General features: G+C 42.5%; 2 protein-coding genes across 5 annotated transcripts in view; one reads left to right on the plus strand and one right to left on the minus strand.

Moving 5' to 3' along the window:
* Positions 1–170: 170 nt before the first annotated feature.
* LOC117227752 (odorant receptor 13a-like) lies at positions 171–27,304 on the plus strand. 2 transcript variants are annotated; one of them, XM_076524129.1, is made up of 7 exons: positions 171–1,746; positions 3,216–3,622; positions 4,906–5,005; positions 5,077–5,178; positions 5,243–5,401; positions 6,079–6,677; positions 25,859–27,304. In XM_076524129.1, exons 1-6 carry the CDS (start codon positions 1,453–1,455, stop codon positions 6,145–6,147), a joined length of 1,131 nt encoding a protein of 376 aa, XP_076380244.1. In that variant the 5' UTR covers positions 171–1,452; the 3' UTR covers positions 6,148–6,677; positions 25,859–27,304. The 2 variants fall into 2 exon arrangements, with proteins under 2 accessions (XP_076380244.1, XP_076380243.1); XM_076524128.1 differs by lacking the exon at positions 25,859–27,304 and adding an exon at positions 7,389–7,667.
* LOC117227839 (uncharacterized) overlaps positions 9,878–27,628 on the minus strand; it is a 130,945-nt gene continuing 113,194 nt past the window's right edge. For 2 of the 3 annotated variants that reach the window (XM_076524102.1, XM_076524103.1), the window contains exons 5-7: positions 14,952–15,126; positions 14,380–14,631; positions 9,878–12,927 (exon numbers count right to left, since the gene is read on the minus strand). In XM_076524102.1, the coding sequence (XP_076380217.1) occupies positions 12,764–12,927; positions 14,380–14,631; positions 14,952–15,126 (591 nt within the window). In that variant the 3' untranslated portion in view covers positions 9,878–12,763. The remainder of the gene's footprint in view (positions 12,928–14,379; positions 14,632–14,951; positions 15,127–27,628) is intronic. The other variant, XM_076524104.1, reaches the window with a different exon arrangement.

The raw sequence follows: 27,628 nt of genomic DNA on the forward strand, positions 1-27,628 counted from the left end.
AGGATAGAAAGCAGAATATTGGTAGATTGTCGTAAGATTTTTTTTTACGAAATTATAAGAATTAAATTTAAAAAAATTATATATATATATATATATATATATATATATATATATATATATATGTATGTATATATATAATTATGGTTTAATTATTTTGTACGAAAGTTTACTTTGAAGAAACTAAGGCAATAATTGTGTATTTGTGTGAATGTGTACATATGCGTGTATATATATGCGTGGAACGCAGTAAAAAATTTCATCGGAAGAATTTCTTGAAATTGTTACATTCTCCTTGATTTGTTAACATTGTTAAAAGGAGAATTACGTTCCTATTCGACTTCTGTCTTTTGCAATTCAGGCAGACAACTTTTACTGTGCACACAAATCCGCGGTGTAATAATTACAGTTTTATTTTGACAAAACAACATTCTATAATAACAACAGACACATTCTATAGACAATAACATTTTATAGACAAGATAACATTCAACAACGACGATGTAGAATTGTAATCTGTTCAAAAAATATTGTTGAAGTTATAAAAAAAGTTTAGAGCTTTTGTAGATGATCATAAAAAATGCAGCGAACAAAGCTGTGAAACAAGAATGCAGTTTTAAGCAGAAGAGTATAAATAGATATTTGGATTGAAAAATTGAATGACAGGAATGCCGAATCTTCAAAGCATCAAAGTAAATTCTTCCTAATTTAGCTTGTAAACAAAAATGAAGAATTTAGGAATTATTCGAGTCTTCCCGCTTTTATAAATGTTGACAATAAAATATTATAAAATATTATAAAATATTATAACTATAAAAACGAGCCGCGAGGCTCGAACGATCGTATCTCCTCTTCTCAAATTATCCATTTTCGTTAACAAACCGAACGAAAATTGCGGAGAATTTACTGTGATATTTTAACCGGTTTCCCTTCCGAAACAAAGACACCCCGCTCTCTCCCCTATTCTACACTTTCTCCGAGTGTATTTTACCCTATCGTTTCCCCGTTCGGTTTTCAGCTTCCGCCAACAATTCAGCGTTTCTACGTTTCTACACGCACCCGCGTACCCCGACAGATTGAAGCCGAGCACTTTGCAACACGCTATCGAGATTGCATGAGTTCTACAAACTCAAGCGGCCTGTTCTCACGGGGCAATAAAATTATTACAAGCACCGATGAATCCTGATTGCATAGCGCCGGCAAGCGCGGCTTAACTTATTCACACGGCGCAACGTTCGATGAAATCGACAAATGAACGAGTAGCAGAAGTTCGCGTCGATGGCGGTGGGGTCCATTACCATTTCACGAGGGGATGTTGATTCCGAGAAGTTACGTTCTCGTTACCGGAAGTAGACGCGTAATCTCGGCTTAACAGTCCGATCCGCGAGGATTGCATGGACATCGGCGAAAAGACGGCCGGACGACACTGTCCATCGTTTTCCCAGTTCGTTCGGCATGGGATTCCGCGTGACACCGAGAATTGCGATCGCTTTCACGAAAGCCAGCGTCGCTCTGACGTGCGCCTGGCCACCGTCGCTGAGTGCGACGAAAGCTGAACTTTTGTTCTTCAAGGTGCTGTGGTGTGCCGCGTTCACCAGCTCGATCGGACTACTTTTGCCGTTGTTCAACGCGATTTGTGAGTACTACAACGAGCCTATCATTCTCGGGAAGAATGTGAGCCTCTTTGCGGCTGTGGCGCAAGTGACTATTAAAATGGTAGTGTGTCGGTTGATGCAACAGCGGTTTCGGGTAAGTCACTCGGGCAGCGATGCGTTGGACCAGATATGGGCAACCAACGGGCTGCGATCCTGATATGAGTGGCTACTTTGTTTGATTTTGCTCCGATCCATGGTAGTAGAAAGCGTCGTTATATCAGGTTGGTGCATATGAAATGCCGGATTTTCTTTACATGCGAACGTTTGTCTCGCTGTTTTCGTTGTGCTTTTGTTTTCGGCATAAACTCGTTTATAGTCGCACCGTTCATTGCCAGAGTCACGTTTCAATAAAGAAGATTTTCACAAAAGTGTTCAATTTCGTTATTTGTTTTGAATTTCGTAAGGATATGAATTCAACCGATATTCGTGTACTTTGTTTTGATGAGTATAAACTTGGTAATAATGCTGCAAAAGCTGCGCGCGATATAAACCAGGCGTTCGGGGAGAATTAACGATCGAAAAGTGCAGCGTTGGTTCGAAAATTTTCGATCCGGTGATTTTTCCCTAGAAAATGAACCGCGTGGAAGACCCAAAACGTCTCTGAAAAATGATGCTCCGAAAGCATTGGTGGAAACGAATGTGACCGGAGTAATTCGCTACTCGTTCCTTCGAACCGAGGAGACAATTACAGCCGAAATGTACTGTCGGTACATCGATGAAACGCACGAAAAATTGAAAATTATACGCCCATCGCTTGTTAATCGGCGTGGCCCGATACTTCTCCGCGACAACGCTCGGCCGCACACGTAGTACAAAACAATTGCGAGATTAAATGAATTAAAATATGAAATTTTGCAGCAGCCAGCGTATTCGCCGGATCTTTCGCCAACCGACTTTCATTCTTTTAAACGTTTAGAACAGTTTTTACGGGCTAAACGGTATGAAAATGAAGACAGTCTGAAAAATACCGTATCAGAGTTTATTGATTCTAAAGATCAGAATTTTTCTTTAAGACAGGCATCTGTGCATTGAAATCTCGTTGGGAAAAGCGTATCGAAGCGAATGGAGCATATTTTGAATAAATAAATAGCTTTTGAAAGAAGATACGCGGTTTTATATGTTCACTTAAAAATCCGACGTTTCATACGCACCAACCTAATAATATAAATCAATCAAATACGAAGTAGCAATTTGTTTGACCGCTTTTAACACTGTGACCACCGTGTCACCCATATATGGGTGACAGAATTGTTTACCGAGATTTGACAATTCATTTTCACGCTATTTTACCTTCTCGATTTTATTACGATTCATGTAAGAATTGACGTCGTACAGAGAATTGAGATATAATTGACGTCATACAATTTAACTTTTCAATTTTAATTTGTCTCTAAATCAAATACCTCAAGTTTGAGAAAATTTTGAAGTCGATGACGTGGCAGACACAGTGCATATTCGTGACAATTTATTTTCTTGAATAATTTGAATTTTGTCGAATTAATTTGCCCATGTCTGCGTCAAATTGTCGAGAAAGAAACAGATTCGGAGAGAACGCGTTTTCAGAGATTGTTCTTCGATCTGGAGACATTCTGCAAACACGCGACGGAGGAAGAAAACGTTGTTCTCCAGCGTCACGTGGACCGATATAAGTATAGTCACGGAATTTACACGGCGTGCTGCTTTCTCACATCTATTTTCGTGATATGCGGCCCGTTGTACTCGCCCCAGGATTTCCCCACGCACGCAAAGTACCCTTTTCCAGTGGAACACCAGCCCGTCAGAGGTATTATTTTTCTCCATCAAGCGCTAGTCGGCTTCCAGGCTTCCGCCGGAATGGCGATCGATGCTCAGATTGCACTTTTACTGCGGTTCGCAACGGCCAGGTTCGAGATCCTGGGAACACAATTGGACAGAGCGAGGTCTGAAAGCGAATTCAATGCCTGCATAGAGAAACATACGAGACTTCTGAGGTAAATGATGCACCGGTCTTATTTTAGGCTTCCAACGCACGCCAATGTACTCGCAATGTACTTACAGACATTCGGGACCCGAACCGAAGGTCGGATGTCCGATACAGATATCTGAAAATAATACATTACATCGCGGTTTAGTTTATTTGTTACAGTACAAAGCTATCTAGTACAATGTACAATAATTTCTCCCGGAAATGCTGTATTTCGGGTTGCTGTGAGTTTCCCTGTGCTAGTCCTACGCCTATGTAATTTATTGAAAAGATACTGAAATATATATATATATATATATATATATATATATATATATATATATATATATATATATATATATATATATATAAATAATGTCAAATTGCTATTATATAATATATTATTATTATATACTATTATATTAATATAATATGATATATTATTTATACATATACTAAAAAAAGGTACTCTTATCAGGTATCGAAAAAGAAATTCAATTACCATAGGCCAAGGTAATTAAAAAATTAATCAATTAAAAGAAAAAAAAATATCAGTAGGCTACGGATCTTTATGCAAGATAAAAATGGTCTAAGTTCATTGTAAGACATAAGTTAAATGAAATTATCTTTCCCCTTCTAATAATTGCAATAAGTTAAATATAATGTAACAATTACTTTTAAATCTCTTAGAGTCTTTAATTTTGTGTATCTTACCTATTAAATAATGCATAAAATAATGCAGAAATAATAATGCATAATAATGCATAAATGTACAAAATCCGATGTCTAAATAGCATAAACTAGCTAAAGGTAGACCAAGTGGACCCCTTCACTTGGTCTCCCCACCAGAGGGTGGGAAATCGTAGGGAAAACCACCTCAACAAATTGATTTTGCGGTTTCCACTCGGAGCGATATTTCGCGATTAATACACTTGTAATTACTAATTGCTTGATATTTATAACAATTCCTCTTGCCAGCGGTATCGTTCTACTGCATTGTGCTACTCCATCATCTAATATTTTAATGAAAACAACTGATAGAAAACAACTGATCAAAGCATGAATTTCTCGAAGTGTTTAAAGATTTAACGTTCATTATTTTCAGCTGTTTATTATTTATAATAATTCTTTTTACTAGCAGGGTTCCCTCGACTGTTCTATCGTCGAACGTTTGTAATAAGAATAATCAGTGAAACTCGAAATACAGAGTGATTTTAAAACACGATCGTTTTGAGAAGTATTTACGTCGATTTCGTTGTATAATAATATAAATAATATTTACGTTCGATTTTCACGCCGAACAAATTTCAGGTACACAAAGAGTATATATACGGCTGTGAAGTTCATAGTCTTAGCCACTGCGATAACGACAAATCTCGCAGTAATTTTCGGCAGCCTAAACCTAATTACCGTAAGTAATTAGAAACTCGCGTGTGCGCTCGACTTTCGTGAATATTTATGCAAATACAAACCGTTGAACAGAGACAGCCGTTAACCTTGAAAATTTTATACGCCCTCGTCGTGGTCAGCGCCAGCGGAGAACTCTTCGTGTATTCCTGGTCGGCCGACAGTTTGGTACAACAGGTAATGAAGCAAACGTATCAAAAGTTACACTCCGATCTTATTGTTTATTTGTACCTTTGTGAAGACTACATATACCGGCACGAAAGCTTACGATACAGATTGGTTCCAACTTGATGCCAAATTACAAAAGAAGATCTACTTCATGATATTCAGGTCTCAGAAATGTGAAGCAATTCAAATAAGCGGTTTACTACCACAAATTTCATTGTCCTATTATGCAAAGGTAGGTCCTTAAAAAATTATGATGTAATATTTCACTGTTACTTCTCTATTTTTGTTAAAAGTTTTGAAACGGCAAATTATAGTCAGGGACAAATATAGACGGTGTCCCAGAAAGGTCTCGTAATCCGGAATTGGGGGGTTCCTGAGGTCATTTGATGTAACTTTTTCCTTAGCGAAAATGCAATCCGCGGCTTCGTTTACGAGTTATTAGCGAAACACGCTGACCAATAAGAGGCGAGCTCGGATGACGCGAGGCGGCCGAGCCAATGCGCGGAACTGAAGCTTCGACCGCTCATTGGTTCGGCCGCCTCGCGCTGGGAGAACTCGCAGAGCCAACGAGCGCGCGAAGCCCAGTTCCGCTGATTGGCTCGGCCGTCTAGCGGCAGCCGAGCTCGCCTCTCATTGGTGATCGATTTTCGTTAATAACTCGTAAACGAAGCCGCAGGTTGCATTTTCGCAAATAGAAAAGTTACTTCAAATGACCTCAGGAACTCTCCATTTCCGGATTACGAGATATTTTTTGGACACTTTGTATGTGAACACTTAAAACTGAACTAAACGAGTTGAATTTTTTTTTTTAGTGCATTGTCCAGTGTTAAAAATGATATATCGTAACGTAAATGTTTGTAATATGCGACTCGAATCATTCAATTAACAACTATTTTCATTTGTTTTCAGTTTCTGTCCACAGCATTTTCTTACTTCACCACGTTACGTATAATAGTTGAAAAATCCAGCATCAGTTGAGATTCCAATTGATATATAAATTTAGTATATTTTAAATTAAAAATATACAATCTATTAAATTTCATAAATTCAAATTAAATTTAGTTTAATTTACATGTTTGCCAGTCAAAAGATGTAAATTATGAAGAACAATGAATGATACAAAATTGAATTGCTAAATTTCATAAATACAGGTTTCTAATTGGTAGTCAAACCTGATTTACATAAGTTCGTTAATTCAACCGACCAATCGCACTGTTCGGTGAAGAATCAGAGGGTGTGCGACCAGGTCGGCACCAGAAACGAGGTACTATAAGCACAGTTCACATCCACCGGGATTTATGGAAACCACTAAGTCAGGTCTGAAATGCCGATATCACTAGCAGCCCCTGGTTTTCTATGCCCTCTACAGTCTAGAACGAGAAATGCTGGAACCGCATCGAATTAATCGATGAATCTTGCTCAGGCGGTAAATGCTGGAAATAAATAATTGACGAAATACATCTGTAATTTTTGCATTACGCCAGTAGTTCTCCCTGAAGCCCCGAAATGTAAGTACCAATCACTCAAACCATTTTTATTGATATAAAAATTATTTTTACAATTTCTGAGTGCGGCGAGAGGTAGTTTCAACCCTAATCGATATGGTAGAAAATGATAATAGGATAGTATATTCAATTAGAATATATATACATAATTATGAGTATATACTAAAGTATATATATATATAGAAAAATTTGAAACCTTAGACAAGATATAAAATATAATCTATTTGTAATTATATTATATATATATAATCTATTTGTAATTATATTTTATATCTTGTCTAAGGTTTCAAATTTCTGTAAATCGTTGTACTACAAACGAGGTTTAAGAGTAGATTATCACCATAAAATTTCGTGTTATTGCATCTGAAATATCGTCATCGTAGAAATAATGTCCACAGACTTAGGATCCGTACAGACATTGCATCTTATAGACTTTTCTGTTTCAATTTTTGGGGGCTCTAGAGCGCTCTTACCATTTCGTGTCGCGATCAGCATTACCGACAGTTCACGAAAAACAGGCACGTTAGGAAGAAGCGAATATACTGTATATTTCATTTCTGCTGTACTAAAAATTTCATGCATCATTCCTACATTTATTAAAGAAATACGATATAGTGTAATTATTTCTGTGGACAGTCGAGCAATTATTTCTACCAATTATATAAGTAGCGATGGTACATACATAGCAACAGTTTTATATACTTTTTGTTGCAGATGAGTGTATTTACAACGTTAATAAATTTATCAGTTTTACAGTGCACAATTTTGCATAAGTTTTATATCCTTGTCAGGCCCAGAAAACCACTTCGGATCGACTAGGGACTTTCACGAGAGGTTGGAGACTTAATAACACGAAATTTCTGAAATAGTGCATAAAACGTGCTGTATAACCTACCAAAGAATTGCTGTTTTCATCTAAGCAATTGGTCACTTTCTACGGGTGTCAATTTTATCAATAAACAATGAATTTTGAATAAACAAATATATAAAGAAGTTCCTACTTCGTTCATGGCTGTCAAATATCACTTGGTATAAATACTCAAAAAATTATTATAATTATTATAAATACTCAATGTGCGATAGCTTAAAGTAAGGCTCGGAATGAGACTGCACGCAACATCGATGCCACAAGGGCTACGCCTCTCGGCTCTCGTCGCAGCGTCTCGCTCCCCTTCGGTTCAGCTGACCTCAGGCGCGTACCGTAGTAACTATTCGTGGCGCATTAGGGCGACACTCGTATCTATAGATTTCCACATCACCCATATCTTTACTTTTACAACGATGAAGCAACGATGTCGTGAACTAATATAAGGAACACAATTAAATTCCTATAAATTAATTATCAATGAACGCAGCATAATAATATCATTTATGATTAGAAAATGGTAAGACAAAAAAATATATATAAATCCTCATACTTTGTTTAAAAATCATACAATACATTTATTACTTTATTAAATTTACTCTATTTTACAATATTAAAGAGTTCATAATTTGCAGCTGTTAGCTCGTTATCATCCTCGACACAAAACACATTAGAATTTGCAACATTTTGATACCAAATGCCCGGATCTCACTGCGAGGAGATTCCTGCTTTAGAGACTTTGGCTTTCAAGTCAGAAAATACAAACGAGGTATACCGAATACTCGATCCTCGCTAAGATACTAAAATTTCTTAAATGTTAGTAACGGTGAACGCGACACAGAAATGATAATGGGCTTCGGAATTCACCAATATGTGATAAAAATTGACAAAAATTCACATTGGAGACTAGATTTACTTCTATACCTCGTCTGTGCTTTATCTACTCTTATAAATCGTCTTTAGTCCTCTATTATCATATGCGCACATCTTTCGCACGATGTCTGCTTCACCACAGATGTCGCCATAGTACCAAATAGTGGAATCATTTGACAATTTGATACGACTTTCTTGCAGAAATAAATTCAGCATTTTGCAAATAATTTATCGGAAGACATTTTTTTCGACGTTTGAATGTTTCACGAATGCAATGTAAATATAACAAATCGAATGTAACGCGATAAAATTGTAGGAGCTGTTATCAAGGTTCGTTATAAATTCCGGACGGGAGAAATTATTTTTATATCGGCGTATCTAAAAATTCTAGCCCTGCGGTAATTAATAAACTTTTAATTATTTTTTCGCGCGTCAGAAGGTCTTCTGTGCCGGACGGCATTATCGTTTGAAAGCAACGGAAAATTTTCGCGATACATCGAAGCCCATTATTCATTTTTTAAATGAGAGTTATTAAGTACTGTTCGACGGGACCTCTGAAATATCCAAGGGCATCATTACACGTAATTGTTGGCTTTAATGAAACAAAGCCTTGTCACGGTGGTAATATTCGGTCGTTACGATTTTCTTTGTCTCTTCAAAAGAAACGTAAAATCACGGCTGCGATGGAAAAGTCCGTAATTTCAGCGTGGTTAAAGCAATTATAATTGACTCGAACATTTCTGTTACAACTGGGCTTCAAGAATTAAATTGTGAATTCTTCTTCCGGACCGTTACGCTCGAAATGTCGGATTTTTCTACGTAGATTATTTTGTTACATCGACTCGACATTTTTATCCAAGATCCGTCGAATCTAAAATACGTTTTTCGCTAAAAATATGTTCTTCAGTTGTAAGACAATTAAAAAATGATTGGACACGAAATTAGTGTTTCTCGGATTATGTTATTAAAGAAATAATAATTTCTAACAAAGCAATCCTGTCGTAGAACAAATAAAATTGTCCTACAATTTTGCGCGTGTGAAAATGAAAGAAGATAATAAATAGGAAGTATGTGTTTCACACACTGTGTTTTTCTACTATCAGCATAACAATTAAAAATTGCGGAATTTATACATCTGTTTCAAACACTGTGTTTTTCTACTATCGGCATAATAATTAAATTGCGGAATTTATACATCTATGCCGAATGACAGTAAGTGAACATCGAAACAGTAGACGAATCCTAAAAATGTATAATTATCTACTTATTTAAAGCTGTAAACTATTTGACTCCTGCTCTGTGCAATTATTAAAAAACTATATATATAAATTATGCCCAAAGATCCGCAGTTTAGTAAAAAGCTTCGAGATAAAAGTCTACCCTTCGGTCGATTTCATTCGGTTACTCTAATCAAATTCGGGCGACCAAAGGAGAAATGATGGGTGCGAGATACAAGGCCAACACATTGTCGTTTTGTTCAGAAACTTTATTTATTACATACACTAGCCGACTACTATGCATGCGTTTGGGGCACTCGGATATAGGGAGTTCGCTTGAGATCCGAAGCGCGTTCTTACTTCTGTGTTCGTATGTTTTGCGCGTTGTATTTTACCTCGTGGCTCTGTGTGTGTGTGTGTGCGCGCGTGTAACGCGCGTGTGCGTCTCGAGTGTGTGTGCGCTCATGCGCGCGCGCGCGTGTGTGTATCTCACAAAACAACATCTTGGTGTTCGTAAACCACGCGTCGTTTCACCGTTGCCTCCGCGGAGCATGAATGTGGTACCTCGTCCCGTAATTGATTCATTTAAATTATAGTGCTTTATGTTACGTGTTTATAGTCCAGTGTGTCCAAGGCGAACGAAACCTTCTGCCAGCCGGTCCATCCCCGGTTGATCGACGGGACAGCGTCCCCAAAAATAACGTGCAAAAGTGACGCAAAATCGGAAGCAAGACTCCTTGGATACTCGCGGCACAGACCTCGAACGCGAACCGCAAAAGGGATTCGTCCGACTTAGCGTGCCTCTCGTAACCACATATATTCGCATTTTATATTTTCTTATATATATTTATATTTATATATATATATATACTTTGTATTTATATATTTATATACAGTGAGCGGGAGAGCCGGGTAACGACGGCGTCGCGGTTGGACAGCTCGCTGTCCAAGCGGAACAATAAAAATTACAAATCTCCGGTAGCCTGTCGCCGTCGTTCTTAGGCACCGTGCCGACCCGTTCGCGAGACTGTCCAGAAAATCGCGGGGGGGGAGCAACGAGACACGCGCGAGATCAAAATATTTTTACCGTACAATTTCCTAAGGTTCTCTCAATTAAATCGCCGTGCTCGGGATCGAAATCAGATTGCCAGCCGCGACTTTGGAAGATTCTTTGCTCCCCCCGCCGTCCCACCGGTCCAGTTCTAAATTAACGTCGAGCTCTCCGTTCGGCCGTCGAGACGCCGTTACCCCGCGACCACCGCCTCACGTAGGTGTATCCGTAAATAAAGTATAATGCCTTAACGAACTAGAACTTAATACCGACATATTGCACATTTGACAACAGTTACGTTCTTTCTTTAAGTACTTGTGTGGGGGGTATAGGAGGTCTCCGCTAATAAACATTTCGCAGTAACACACCGCGTCTCGCCAGGTCGCGAGATCATTGCTCTCTCTCTCACACACACACTCTCTCTTCCTCAATCTCTCTCTCTTTTCCTCTCTCTTTCTTTCTCTCTTTCGCACGCAACTCTCACGCAAAATCATTCACGCCTTATCGACGAAATAAATCCAGGATTCTCGCGCGCGTTCCCGCGGTTCGCCGCGGGAAACGTCCGCGGAGAACGTCGTTCCGCAGCGTTCGACGCAAAGGCAGCGTCCTCGAGGTCGAGTTCGATGTGACATCTCTAATTCGTTTCTCGTCCCACATAATCCACGGTGTGATTCGTTTAATTAGTCGTTCGTTGCAAGTCGTTCGGTGGTCTAAAAGGTGCGAATCTTCAGTCGCGATCGCGATCGCGCTCGTCGCCTTCATCGCGCCGGAACGCAGGCTCGCGACGCCATTGCGTGAATATTTAACGTTTAGATCGGCACCCGTGCAACGGCGCCTTCGTGTCCGAGCTGCGACTGGAGCTGCGAGAGCGAAGACGAATAAGAACGTGTCACGCTTTGCTCTAGCTTGCTTCGCTCTAGCTAGCTTTGCTCTAGCTTGCTTCGCTCTAGCTAGCTTCGCTCTAGCTAGCTTCGCTCTAGCTTGCTTCGATCTAGCTAGCTTCGCTCTAGCTAGCTTCGATCTAGCTAGCTTCGCTCTAACTTGCTTCGCTCTAGCTTGCTTCGCTCTAGCTTGCTTCGCTCTAGCTTGCTTCGCTCTAGTGTGCTCCGCTCTAGCTAGCTTCGCTTTAGCTTACTTCGCTCGAGCTAGCTTCGCTTTAGCTTGCTTCGCTCTAGCTTGCTTCGCTCTAGTCTTCGTTTCGCTCCGACTCGTCGCGGCTCCGTCACGAACGCGCCCTCTAACGCGCGATACGGATTGCGTGCGGCGTGCTCGACGCAGGCACGCGGTCTATCAAAGCGGCTACAGCTTTCTAATTAGTTATCGGGTCTCCGCGGGTCTCCTCGGGACGCGAGAGGACACGGTTCGCGATTCGGAGAGGAGGTTCGAGCGGGCGGAGGCGGTATCCTCGGTCCGCGATCGATGATCCGCCCCATTCGTGCCGGCCGTCCGTAGGCCACCGTTTCGTTGATGAGGACCGACTACTACGAAGCGTGTGATTCTCGTTGCTCGTTCCGTTCCCCGTTCCCCGTACCCCGTTGCCCGGGGCTCGGGAACAAGAAACGCGAAACGCGAGAACAGCGTAGGCCCAGCGCGATACTCGCGATCGCTTCGATGACGCCAGCCCGATCATGGCGGCGTGTTCGTTGTGCATGTAGTGTGCGCCGTTTGTACATTACCGGTAGGCAGCTCCACCAGACTGTTCTCTTTTTTTTTACCCTGATTCAGTCTCCGAGATTCGAATTCTGCCACGCGACACCCTCCGAGGGCGGCACCCCGGCGATTATTCCCCGTCCGGCTCTCTCTCTGACGGTCCCCGTCCGGCCCGATCCGTCCGGCCCAATCCGCCATCCTCTTCGAGGACTCGAGAAGACTCGACGCGCGTTTCACGCATCCCGGTGGACGCAACATTCGTCGACTATCTCGACCGGGATCGGCGAAAGACGCTGAAGACGAGGACCGAGGGTTACAGGTGCCGAACCGGTCGCCGAGTCCGCCGCGGTTCCTCAGCCGGAAGCAGACTGTCTCAGGTATCGCGAACGTTTCCCAGGTTGGTCGGCTCGCGGGAAACGAGGCGAAACGGTGATTAAACCGAGGCGTGCAGCGTGCTCGTCTGAGGACCTGCTGGATACGCCGCGCTGGTCGGCGCCGCCGTTGGCTGCAGGCTCAGCTGGAGCTGGTGCTGCTGCGCTTTCGCCCTCAGACAGGCGATGCTCTCGTTCCTCAGCTGCTCCGTGTCTTGGACGATCCCTGTGGAATTCGAGATTTCCTCCGATTAACATGCTGCGCCCGAGCGGATTCGGTTTTTGGGGGCTTTTTGAAGCTGGTAGGCGTCGATGGGCTCGTCCGACTGCTTAGATTGTGCACGAAAATGAATAATTTGGGAAGAGGAGGTACGATTAGTCGAGCCTTGCGGCTCGTTTTTATCATTGTTGACGATCGGTAGCTATAAGAATTAACTGCAAGACTCGAATAATCGGATCACTCTTTTCCTAAATCGTCCATTTCTGTGGACAATCTGAGCGTCAATTGGAGAGACATTACTGTAGTTCGATGATCTTTGAGCGAAGCAATAGGAGTTTGTATTTGTATGTTAGAGTAATGTCTCTCTAATTGACGCTCAGATTGTCCACAAAAATTTAGGACAATTTAGGAAGAGGAGATACGATTATTCGATCTCTGCGGTTCATTTTTATGGTTACGAATTTTGTCAATTACTATAAAAACGAGCTGCATGGCTCCTCGAATAATCGTATCTCCTCTTCACAAATTGTCCATTTTTGTGGCGACAATTAGGGAGACATTACTGTAGTTTGGGTACTGATTTCTGACCACTGTGTATTTTGTGTAATCCGTCGCGAGTGCGTGAAACGTATTCATTTGTCGCGAAGACACGTTTTTTGAGCTTGGTGCACGAATTCAATGTTCTTGGTATTTACAGTAAATTCTCTCTAATTTTCTTTCAGCTTGTAGAGAAAAATGGACAATTTGGAGGAGGTACGATTATTCGAATTATTCGAAAGCTTGTTTATATAAGCGTTGACAATCGACAACTATGAAAATGAGCCGCGAGGCTCGAACAATATCGCATCTCCTCTTCTCAAATCGTCCATTTTTGTTTACAAGCTGAAGGAAAATTGGAGAAAATTTGCAATATTTCGAGAGTTGAATCAGCATTTTTTCGAAGATATTCCACTGACAAAAAAATGTTCGAATTTAACAAAAAGATGTCATATCATCGAACCATGGATTTCTATACGACATCAAATTTTCTGTCAAAGTGATTTAAACTGAAGCACTTTAAGTTTAAATATTATCTAAACTTAAATTTTACACTACTGTAAATGTTGTACAGTTCTCGTAATTGTTATACAGTTGTACAATTGTTATACAAAATGTTATACAGTAAATGTATTCTGTAAATGTTATACGATTCTTACATTCGTATTTTACACAAGTGCTCTCAATAATTGTCTAACTATCATCTGTGAAATTACTTTACATAATTTTCTACGTAAATCGTCATGATTCGGAACGTTTTAAAAGGACAGAGTAGATTTCCCACGGTTCTTCCGGAGAATAATCGTCCGAATCGAGATCGCCGTCGTTCGACGTCTACCAGTTCCATCAAATCGAACAAAAGTTTCCCTTCGTTTTCGGGGCACTTTTTACGAAATAGTTTTAATTGGCTAAAAATGTTACCTGACGAGGAGGAAGGTCCTATACCATCCTGGCTTTCTTGTCCGCTCTCCGAGCTAGTCGGTCCGCCTTGGTGATGGCTGTGATGGGGGCTGCTTCCGCTTCCGTTGTGGTCATTTCCACTGTCCTCGCCGCCAGACTTGAGATGCTCCGCCGCTTCGATTGACTTCCGGTGCATCCCTGCGGGGCCACAGTCAATCAGTTCTTGATTATTTTCGATATCTTGACTAAAGCTGCTCGTCTTAGATGATTGAGCTGATACAGACGAACAGAAAAATAAAATCGAGATTTGCTCCTCTCTGCTCTGCTTTCATTTTTCTTTTCTTTTTTCTTTCGTTTCTTTTTATCTTTTGCACGCGCGATCATTAAGCGTTTGCTGGCTCCGCGCGCCTTCGATCATTTTTCAGCCTTTTTAATCGACGCAAAGCCATAAACAGATCCGACATTTGCGTTCTCGCATGCAATTTCGTCGTGCAATTCGAAGACTTTGTCCGAGCTCGGGTGTTGGAAGTTAGCAAAACTGAATGCGAAAATCGTTTGGAACGCCGGGAAATAATATTGTTGACGGCCCTTACCCAACAACCACGGCGCCACCGACTCGTTCTCCTTGGCGCTTTTCAGGATGGTTTCTGGAAGCGGCAAGGAGTGTCGCACCATTGCTCCGTAGAGCCCGTACTCCGCCATTATGGTGCTCCTGCCCCAGCATTTCTCGGTTTTGCGCCATTTTGCTCTCCGGTTTTGAAACCACACCTGCGACAAAAGAAACAGAAACGTGAAATATTATGCCATCGGTTCAAGCCATCTCGATTTAAGAGCTAGAATTTCGACGCGTACAATTTTCGATACGAAATTAAAACGAAAACTGCTGGATGATCCGTGGCATTTCGCTTAATTTTGCGGTTTCAAATAAAGAGTGTCCTATAATTATGTTAATACTCGGAAAAGGATGATTTCTGAGGTGATTTGAAGCAACTTTTTCCTTTGCGAAAATGCGATCCGAAGCTTGGTTCACGAGTTATTAACGAAAAACAGTGACCAATGAGAGGCGAGCTCCGGCCGGCGCGAGGCGGCCGAGCCAATGCGCGGAACTGAGGCTTCGACCGCTCATTGGCTCGCCCGCCTCGCGTCAGCTAATCCTCGCCTCGTATTGGTCACTGTTTTTCGTGAATATCTCGATAACGATGCCTCGGAGAAAATTTTTGTAAAGGAAAAAGTTAGTTCAAATTACCTCAGGAATCACCCTTTCTGGGTATTAACATAATTATGGAACACCTTGTATTTTATAATTACATGGGGTTTATCAACGTGCGCTTCTTTCATGCGAATCTGTTAATCTCTTCAATTTCTTACGCAATGTTTTTGTTCGGTGGATTTCTAGGACCAATGTATGCCATGCCGTTACACGAAAAGAACCATGTTTCATCTTTTTCAACACGGAAAGTAGCGTGCTCGCAGCATCTCCGGCCACGGTCTCGACTCACTTGCCCATTTAATGATCATTGTCTCCTAATTGGAACGCAATGGCGTGCGATCGGTTACGTGCACGCGGTTCCATGCCCGCTCATAGTTAACTATTACGCCTAAACGATCACCTTGGGGCTCGTTATCCCGTTTTTCGCGGTTCGCCGTCCCGTTCGGCTATTTGTTAACGATTCTGATCATCGGACCACCTAGGGCGGCGGCGCGTGCCGCTTCCTTGGGACGCGTTCCGACCCCCTCAAACGAGTTTCAACTTTAACGAGCTCGATTTCCAAGTTTCCCGCGCCACGAACTAACGCTAAGTAAACCAATCGTAACCGTGAAATTGGTCATTGTTACGTCGATCTTCGTCACCCGAATCTTTAGCCGCTCGGCACGTCAGCGCGTCCCCGAATCGATATCCGCCGACACTTTGCGCAACATTTTTAGTAGAAAGTTCTGCCCGTTCTTCGGTATAAATTTCGCGTTATTCTGCATGTTTAAAAATTAGTTCGATGTACTTGCGTAAAATTCTATTGGATGTTATTTGAAGTAGGAGCTTTTTCCTTAACACGTTCCTGTACCATTTATGGTACACGTTAAATTTGACGTTCGGGCCACGTGTACCATAAATGGTACACGCAGATATATTTATTTAATGCGCTGAAAATGTATATTTTATGACAAATTTAATTCTAAAATATATTTCCATCAGAATGAGACATTACAAAAAATGCAGTGTAGAAGAAAGCACATAAATTTGTTTAATTGTTATATATACCATAATTAATAATTACATGTAATTATTATAATAATATTATTGATATATAATTAATATTATAATAATATTATTATAATATATTGATATATAATTAACATTATAATAATATTACTACAATAATATTATACTGATATATAATTAATATTATAATAATATTGTTATAATAATATTACTATAACAATATTATAATATTATAATATTACATTTTCAAAGCAAGAGATGCAGAAAAATGGCTTGTTCGAGCAATTGCTGAAAAAATTCGCTACCAGCTTTTTCTTTCGCCTTCCCTCGATTTTTACTAAACAAATTCGAATAGAACAGCTTCTTCTCACTAACCGAGAAAGTTCGATCTCACTGACTTTTACAATCTAAACAAGTTAATTACTTATGGATCGATGATGTAATGAAAATTGTGTGATAATATATCAATCTTTAGTCAAAACATCAAATGGCCTGAAGGACAAGTCGCGCGGGACGTGTTAACCCTTTGCTATACTTTGACGAGTCCGTCTCGATTTCCATTAATAATCCATTACCATTTCATGTAATTTCCATTAATAATAGTCAAAATAAAATTCTATTCCCGTGCCATCGCTCGAATAAATTCTTTTCAATCCAAAAAATTACTACAACATCGTATTCGTCGTAACTGCGAAAAGAATGATACGACAAGTTGTTAAAAATCGACACCGCGTCTTTCGACGTCGACGTGAAAATGCATCGCAAACCGTTTTTAGAAATTCGACCGTATCGATATTTATCGAACGCGTACACAACATCCAACAGCCTTCGCAAAAATCAATCGGCGCGGCTGGCCGCGCGGAAAGTTCGAAAGACGCGTTCAGTTACGAGCCTCGCAATTCCTCGAATGAAAATCTACGTAGAACCGACGGTCGCGCACGGCAGCGGGAAATTTCCCGTGCGCAGAAGGATCGTCCGCCCAATACCGGCATCGAAAACGTTTCGCAACAGTTTCGTTCGACAGCAGCCAATCCGTCACGCGCGGGCCCCGACTCCTTCCGGCGGCCGGTGTACGTGATCGTCCGAGGATGTTATTTAAAAAGGCCTGCACACGCATCATTTGCGAGACGTGTGCATCGAGCGGGACATGGCGGGCTGTGCGGGGCTGGTTGGAGGATGCGGTGGAGGATGAGGAGGAGGAGGTGGTGCGCGGCCGGAGGCCAGGGCGTGTACCAATTTGTAGCAACAATGCTAAAGTCACCGGCAGAATTGGAACGTAATTCGAGTGAATGGGAACCCGTTGCCCTGTCAATTTGCGCTGCCACCCCGAAATTATCTTCCTCCTAGCCATCGAACGGGCCCGGCCATGTTTTTTTTCCTGCCCCGGCAGCCGGCGCGGCCCCCGCTTCCCCCTGCGAGCGTGTGCGGAAAACGCTCGTGGGCAAACGCTCGGTCGCTCCGTCGCGACGCGGAGACAAAGAATTTTCATTTCGCTGCGCGCGGGACGAGCGTCGCTCCGTCGCGTCGCGTCGCCTCGCGCCGCGTTCGACGGATGAAAGAAGCTCGAATAGATCCTTCAATTTTCTGCGGGTTGAAATCTTTGACACCGTCAATCCGCTCCGGACCGGGGGATCGCGTAATCGAACGTAATAGTCCGTCGTCCCCGGGAGGACGGAGAGCAGACGCGTCGAATGCGGAGGAATGAAAAGGGAATTGGAGGCCGCGCGGCGCGCGTCGCGGAAATGGTAATGGTCCCGCGGAACCGAGAGAATCCTGCAGGAAATCTCGCATTGATCGAGGACAGCCGTTCCCTATTCACTGACGCGCAAATCATTCTGCCGATCATAAAGCTGTTACTCGATTTCTGTGCGAGCCCGCGAGAGCATCGTTCCCGCGCGCGACCATCGTTCCGCGAAGACGCGAAACGATGAAGACGAGCTTAAACGGACTTACAGTGCGCAAAGTGATTCTGGTTTACTGCAGTGTGTGCTTCCGTCACCCCGTTCCCTTCGCGCACGATGTACGCGACCGTCTTCGGCGAATCATTGTCCTTCGGGGAACATTTTCCTACGAGCTGGTTACTTCGTATTTTTCGCGATCGCGTTACCCTTCGCGTTCCCTTCGCAGAGTATTCTCTATATTTTTTACGCGCGACGGAGATTATTCGCGTACCTTCCTGGTCAAAGTTCAGAGTATCATTCGAAAGTGACTCAAATATTAGGATGATGTATGTGAAATGACGGATTTACTTTAGATGCGAACGTTTGTCTCGCTGTTTTCGTTGTGCTTTTGTTTTCGGCGTAACCTCGTTTATAATTGTCCATTGCCAGAGTCACGTTTCAACAAAGAAGATTTTCGCAAAAGTATTCAATTTCGATATTTGTTTTGAATTTCGTAAGGATATGAATTCAACCGATATTCGTGTACTTTGTTTAAATGAGTATAAACTTGGTAATAATGCTGCGAAAGCTGCGCGCGATATAAACCAGGCGTTCGGGGAGAATTAACGATCGAAAAGTGCAGCGTTGGTTCGAAAATTTTCGGTCCGGTGATCTTTTCCTACAAAATGAACCGCGTGGAAGACCCAAAACGTCTGTGAAAAATGATGCTCCGAAAGCATCGGTGGAAACGAATGTAACCGGAGTAATTCGCTACTCGTTCCTTCGAACCGGGGAGACAATTACAGCCGAAAAGTACTGCCGGTACATCGATGAAACGCACGAAAAATTGAAAATTATACGCCCATCGCTTGTTAATCGGCGTGGCCCGATACTTCTCCGCGACAACGCTCGGCCGCACACGTCGTACAAAACAATTGCGAGATTAAATGAATTAAAATATGAAATTTTGCAGCAGCCAGCTTATTCGCCGGATCTTTCGCCAACCGACTTTCATTCTTTTAAACGTTTAGAACAGTTTTTACGGGCTAAACGGTATGAAAATGAAGACAGTCTGAAAAATTCCGTATCAGAGTTTATTGATTCTAAAGATCAGAATTTTTCTTTAAGACAGGCATCTGTGCATTGAAATCTCGTTGGGAAAAGCGTATTGAAGCGAATGGAGCATATTTTGATTAAATAAATAGCTTTTGAAGGAAGATACGCGGTTTTATAGGTTCACTTAAAAATCCGACGTTTCATACGCACCAACCTAATAATATAAATTAGTCAAATATGAAGTAGCAATTTGTTTGGCCGCTTTTAACGCTGTGACCGCCGCGTCACTCATATATGGGTGATAGAATAGAGAATTGTTTACCGAGATTTGACAATCCATTTTCACGCTATTTTCCTTCTCGATTTTATTACGATTCATCTAGGAATTGACGTCATAGAACTTAACTCTTCAATTTTAATTTGACTGAATCAAGTTTTGCATAGCTTTCGAAAAAAGCAATGCAGTTTCATATAATCACGTAAAAATCCGACATTTCATAGCCATCAACCTAACAGTATCTAAATACACGAGACTTCGTCATAGCCACTTTCCTATACAAAAACGTTCCCCTACATCGACCATAGAGACTGCAGAAGAGCAATCTCAAGGATCACACGTTTGCATCGATCGCTCAAAGAAGAAAGAAAAAGTGACGATCGCCTTCGTCGCGTTGTGTCACGTTTCCGATGCGTTTCGATGCGTCGTTCGTAATCGGTGCCCTTTACCGACCAATAATGCCTCGAGCAAGTTTAGAGCATCCTTCAAGGATGACTCAACGAAGCTGCGCCTATGCCTCCAAATATTCCGATGAAACCAGGCTCGTACAAAGAAAATATCAATCGACGCTACTTCGAGATGCTCGTTTAAGACAATAACCATTTTCGTGGACAAAGAACAGATCGCATTCGAGCAGAAAGCGAGCAAGGATCATGCGTTTTCCCCAGTAAAACAAAGAAGCGGAAAGGCGAGGATGGTTCGGCGCGAGGGTCGCCCGACATCGGCTGAGAAAACAGTGCCCGGAAGTAGTATCGCACCCTTTCGCGAGCGAGTCTCGGCGAAACGAGACGAGAGGAATCCTATAGAGAGAGGCACGGGCTCGGAGTTGGTGAAAGCTCCGGGTCCATCGCCAATGAGTCCTTTATAGCTGCTCGGGATCGGAAATCGCGTACCGGGATTATCCTTCGGCATCCTGGAATAGCTTGCCAAGAGACGGAGACACCGAAGCACGTCTAACAGAACTGATATATAGGCGTCGCAGCGAACGGGGTTGGGGGCAGGGTGGCCGGAAGGGCAGGGTGCCGGGGGTGGATTGCAGCGGAGGAAGCAGCGGTAGCAGCAACGCGGAGGAAGAGGATCCTTTATGGTGGCGTTCGTCGACTCGAAGGAGCGAGAACTCCGACGGTGGGCTTCTCGCCCTCCTTCTCCGCCGCCTCCGTCTCCACCACCTTCTCCTCCTCCACCTTCTTCGCCACCCTCCTCCAATCCCTCCCCTCGTCCTACCCATTCTCCGGCCCGCCACCCCCTTTATTGGCACACCCGGTATAATAAGGAGTGAGTTTGTATTTAGTCGGCCATGCGCAGTACTGGCTGTTGGCGTATCATCGATCAGACCGGCGACTGACTATTGGACCAAAACAAGAGGATGAGAATGGGAATGGGAATAAAGAGAGAGGGACAGCCGATATATAAAGTGCGACGGGGAGAGGCGGGAAAGTCGGCTGGGGGGACGGAGAGGGAAATAGAAAGAGAGCGAAATGGAGGGAGAGAACGCGAGAACGAAAGAGAGTGAGAAAGAGAGAGAGAGAGAGAGAGAGACGCGTTCGGCGATACTTCGGCGAGGGAGGAGGGCGCAGGGGGCGAGAGAAAGAGACTCTGAAGCGAATATACACTAGCGGCGTCCAAGTTAGACGGGCTGGTGTTGGTGTATAGAGGAGATACGCGAGGCGCGGTAAAGAGAGGGTGATGTCGGGCCGAGGGGGGTGGCGACGAGGGGCCCGCGGGTAGCTTCCTATGGATTACCAATACACCGATACACGGGGAGACACGGTCGCGGAGTCAGGGATAGCCAGCGATCAGACGGAAGAGACGACGGTGACAGTGGTTGAATAAGGTGGAGGGGGTGGATAGGGGCTAGGTTAGCCGGGGGAGAAGGAGAAGCCGATGAGAACGGGGGGTAGGGGTAGCCGGGTGAGGGAAAAGGAAGACAGAGCGACGCGGGGATAAAGAGAGGACGCGAGGCGACGGCACCCACCTGCCTGCTTCTTGCTGCAACACTCGAGCTCGATGCCAGCACGATGTATTGAAACTGAGGCTTGAAGAGTTGCCGTCAGGTACTAGCAGGACGAGGGTCCTCGAAGGTCTACCTAACCGAAAGCTTTTTGATTTTTCCGCCGTGAAGAGAGGCAGCCCGCGGGAACCACCCCGCGACGATACAAGACCAGACACCACGGCGAGAGAGACGCGTACACACGCTAAGCTGCCGCGCCGCTGGTGGAAACGGGATAGAACGAAATTGCCAGCTAGACGCGAGACAACGAGACCGTTATTTTTCTCTTAGCAGCTCGACCGACATTGTCTTTCGCAATCCGAGCATTCCCGCCGGACGGACGAGCTAAGAACCCCGCGCGATCCATCGGCGAACACTTTTACCCTCCCCCCTCACCGATCGTGGATCGCTAACACCTATACACGACCGCGCGCAAGGTGATACTGTCCCGAGGATAATTGGAGATCTCGTTACTCCACACCGGTAACTTCAATTTACGATCGACCGATAATGAGATATCGAGTTCTGCCGCCCCTGCTGCCGCGCCTATCCCCTAACCGCCCGCGTCCGCCCGATCCGCGCCAACCCTCCGCGGTCGTCAAAGCTCGGCCCGATACCGGGACGTATTAGATGCCTGTTACGTGCTTATTAAACGGTTTTCTTCGCTCCCGCGATTTACCGTCTCGCACATCCCAGCGATTTACGACCGGCTCTTTATTAACTCCCGCGTCTCCGCGTTGGAACGATCGGTCTTTCAAACGCGCAGGTACCGTGACAAAGTATTTAGACTATTTTTAGTTGTTTGAACCAATTATCGCGAAGCAGAAAATCAAACACTTTATTTGCTTTTATTAAACGTATGCACGATTATATCGCACAGGCGTTTGGATCGTGAATCGATGTATCGGTTCGTTTCGATGTCGGATTTTGATCTTGGAACATTGCGACTAAAAAGAACGCTCGGTTTAATACAAGAATAAAAGAACTACAGTAATGTCTCCCTAATTGACGCCGAAATTGTGCACAAGAATGGACAATTTGGGAAGAGGGGATAAGATTATTCGAGCCCCACAGCTCTCGTTCTGTTTCTTCCGGAAATACCATATTTCGGGTTGCTGTGAATTTCTCTGTTCTAAGTCCTACGCCTGTGTAATTTATTGCTACGTCGGAGCTAAATACAAGATACAGTAAATTCTCCGTAATTGACGCTCAGATTGTGCACAAGAATGGACAATTTGGGAAGAGGAGATACACGATTATTCGAGTCCTGCAGCTCGTTCTCACAATTGTTGATGATCGGTAACTATAAAGAGGAGCTCGAATAATCGTATCTCGTCATTCCAAATTGTCCAATTAGAGAGAATTTACTGTGTTCAGAAAACGCATCGGGAAATAATCGCTTTATTATAAATTGTTACAATAATTTCTCCTGGAAATGCCAAATTTCGGGTTGCTGTGAATTTCCCTGTGCTGATCCTACGCCTTGCGGTTTGTTTTTACAGTCTCGAATTGTCGACAACCATAAGAACGATCTGCAGGGCTCGAATAATCGTATCTTCTCTTCCCAAATTGTCCATTTTTGGGCGCAATCTGTGCGTCAATTATAGAAAATTTACGGTAATACTATGTATTATTTAATATGTATATAATTTGTATTATTCACCTATGTAATCCGGTAATTTTAGCATCGACTTAACAATAAATTACATAGGCGTAGAACTAGCACAGGGAAATTCAGAGAAACCCGAAATTTGGCATTTCCGGGGGGAGAAATTACTGTATCTCGCGGATATTTTCTTATCGAACCATTTCCTATCGTAACTATTACTGTACAGTAATGTCTCCCTATCATTTTTGTGGACAATTCGGGAACAGGAGATACGATTATTCGAGTCCTGCAGCTGGTTTTTATAGTTGTTGACTATAGTTAGTTAAGTTAGTTATTCAAGCCTATAAAAACGAACCGCAAGGCTTAGAACCGGCACAGGGAAATTCACAGCAACCCGAAATTTGGCATTTCCAGAAGAAATTATTGTAACAATTTATAACACAATATGTAAATCGATCAATAACCATAAAAGAAACGAGCCACAAGGCTGGAACAATCGTATCACCTCTCTCCCAAAATTGTCCGTTCTTGCGGACAATCGGAGCGTCAATTAGAGAGACATTACCGTAATCGGAACGGTCGAATCGGATGCAAGAAATTTCCGCAGCATTTCAATAACTCGCGTCGCATTAGGAGCACACTCCCCGAGTTCCCGCAGTGTCGTATATTCGTACAGATCATTTAATGCGACGTCGGCTGATCACCGGGCCGAATAATGGTTACAGTTTCCCACAAGCCGGCTCGGGGAACCAGTAAGCCAATTAATTTGTTCGATAAGTAACGCGCGCGTGCGGCGGGGACCTGCGAGGCCGCGTTAACCCCCGGGAAACGCATCACTTGTTTGCCGCGTAATGCGAGGACAAGCATGGTCGGCCGGGCTGGTCGGTCATCGCAAATAGTTAGGTACGCCGGGAGATTCAGCCGCAGGGATGGACCCCATGCTGCGAAGTGGCACGCGCCGGAACATCATTAGGTGGGACACTTGCTGGACGAACGGCGACCACGAGGGTCCTGAACGTTAATCATGACTCGGCCCCCGAGAGGAAAAGAAATTCGCGAGTGAATTAATATCGACTAGAAGCCGACGGACGTCCTTCCGAGTTCGCCGTGTTCGGGGAACGGGGACATTCCGTGCTATTTAGCAGCGAGATTAAAGTTTGCTTCTGATAATGCGAATGAATTATTGAGGGGGAGAGACGAACGAGATATTGATTTTTTGTATATCGAAGTTGATGCGTATTGAGTATTATGCTAGCGAAAGAAACGAGGTCTTTGTAATCGATTCGGTTGCTCCAATGAGAATACCGATTTGAAGCAGTTCGTTGACACGTTGAACGCCGCGCCGAAAATTAGTGTCGCAGCGACACATGAGCCGTTTATTTTGAAAGTGGCATAAGTCACTTTGTTTTCAAGTCGATATATTTAAGGGTTTGCGTTTTTCAACACGTTTAACAGTATAAATAATTTCATATAAACATTAAAAAATCACCACTCTTTTCATTACGGTAGAGTGACTTATGCCACTTTCAAAATAAACGGCTCGTATGGGCGACACTAATTTTTCTACAATTTTTGAACATTCGTTTTCATTGTAATATATATTTGTACAAACTGAATTTGACTAGGATGTTTCGGATGCGAAAGAGTTCTAATGGCATCCATCTATGATAAGTATTAATTTTCTAATTTCGGTTTAATTAATTATATTGCTTCGACTTTGTGGGAATTTTAGCGGTCGATTGTCGGCGCCGAACGTGTTAATAATGTACAAAATAGTGTTCGATATTAACGCTTCGACGAAAGCCTCAGGAGTTTCATCGAATTCGATTGATTTGAAATTGCAAAGCGAAGTTATATGACATGAGTTACTTTTTTACGCACTCTTATCTCTTGCGAATCTTAATAGAATCGAGAAACTGGAACGGATTATATATATATATAATTCATTTTCACGCTATATATATATATAGCGTGAAAATGAATTTTTAAATAATTCTGTGACTCACGTATGAGTGACGCGACAGTCAAAGAGTTAAAATCATTGGCATGATCTTATCGGCTGAAGAAATCGATCTTATCGAATAAAATAACAACGAAAGACATTATCTTCTGCTGGTGTGGCTTCACTCAGTCGCCATTTTTTTAAGTTACTACAACATTATTCAATGCTGAATCAGTTGATTTTATGTTTTCAATAACGCAACGTCGTTCAAATTTTGTCGCGAGTTGTACGCAAGAATTGATTTCTTGCACTTGTTTGCATTGCATTTGCATGCACATCGAATATACTGTAGTACATTTGCTTACATAGCAGTTCAATTAATAGACGAAACGAATTTTCTAATCATTTCAATGACATAAACACGTGAAAAATAAATGATACATGTTTAAGAATCTGCTCGGAGTTAATGACAATATCTATTTTCGAAGACAACTGTAAATATGCATTTTGTCTTTTGTATGTTGCTAGGTGCAGGACCTCTTCCATCTAATTTGTTTTTGAGATTTGCCGTGACGCCGTGACACGGCGTGCGTACGACGTCGTCGCTGATTAATCTTCCAAAACGGCTTGACACCTCCTTCAATACCGCCTACTGATCAGTTGATTAACAGTGAATCGCGTGATTGGGGTGATCGATTGTGTGGTATAGGGGTTAATGGGGAATTCGATGAAGCTGCTCTGCCAGCTTTGCGGCGATATTGAAATACTATTAGACGTGGTTTACACCGGGAACCTCCATATTAACGCTGTGATCATTCTAACTTGTAACGTTTCTTAGAAATGTCCAGGAACAAATGCATATTAGAATGGCTTTTCTAATTGTTCGATCGTATCGCGCTGCCTGCGCGTTGCCAGTTTTATATCACAGCCAACATTATATCACAGCGAAAGGTCCTTCGTTATTGCGACGTACTCGACAGCTTCAACTTAACGATAATGCGCGAACCACATCGTTTGTCTGAGATATATAGTAATGTCTCTCTTATTGACGCCCAGATTGCGCACGAAAAAGGACAATTTGGGAAGAGAAAATATGATTATTCGAGCTTTGCGGTTTATTTTTATAGTTATAAATTGTCCACAATTATAAAAACGCAAGGCTCGAATAATCGTATCTCCTTTTCTCAAATTATCCAATTTAGTGGACAATCTGAGCGTCAGTAAGGGAGACATTACTGTATAGAGCTTAACCCTTTGCACTCGAAGCCATTTTAACTGTAAATCTAAAATGATTTTTCCGACCTACGCTGTCTCTATTTTATATGACAGAGCGCATTTTATGCGCGTGAAATTGAGTCTTCTGACTTATACGACAGTTTATACTTTTAACAATTTTTCAAATCTAAATTTTCTTCATGTAGGAATTATTTTGGAATGTGATATAAGCACTTTTTAGAGGTGCCTCGGGGTCACCACTCGAGCGCAAAGGGTTAATTTTGCTTGGACTTTCGATTTTGCACGATCCGAAGTGTATGAGCAACGTAGTAGCTTAAAATTGTTTCTATTATACTAATTACCATATCTGTTTTGTTCGTTGCATCCTATTATTCTTAAATGTAATATAAATGTATAAATAACCCATGAATTTCTATTTAAGGTTCATGACTAAATACATTCGCTTTACTGTATAGCGAATAAACTTCATCTGTGATTTGAAAGCTTATAACAAGAACATTTTGCTTGGATTAGAAATTATAAGCAATTTAGTAGTATAAAATTGCTCCTATCATACTAACCACCATGTCTGTTTTGATTGTTGAACCCAACATTGAACGTGTGCATGTATCCTATTATTCTTACAAACACGTAATATAAATGTATAAATAACCTATAAATTACTATTTAAGATTTATTAACTAGACTAAGTACATTGACGTTACTGTACAGCGAATAAAACTCATCTGAGATTTGAAAGCTTGTAATAAAAAAGAGATTTTGCCTGGTCTAAAAATTAGAGATAGAAATTTTGCGTGCGTTCTCGCAAGACCGATCTCGCTACAGAACAATTAGGTCACTTATCACGTATCTCGGTAAAAGGTAAGTTATAAACTTTTCGTGCCACAATTACAATCGAAAGTTTCAATTTAGAACGTAACGAAGCTACTCGCCGCTCCGATTAAGTCTCGAAACAGTCAATCGAAGGAGATCCGAAAGCGCATCGCCTGATCTCCTCGAAAAGCCGTGCGACCCCGAAAAGTCGTATCCCGGCAATTCCTTTCCCATTTTCCTTAAACGGGA

Source organism: Megalopta genalis, chromosome 8 (genome assembly GCF_051020955.1).
Source record: "Megalopta genalis isolate 19385.01 chromosome 8, iyMegGena1_principal, whole genome shotgun sequence".
Taxonomy (NCBI): domain Eukaryota; kingdom Metazoa; phylum Arthropoda; class Insecta; order Hymenoptera; family Halictidae; genus Megalopta; species Megalopta genalis.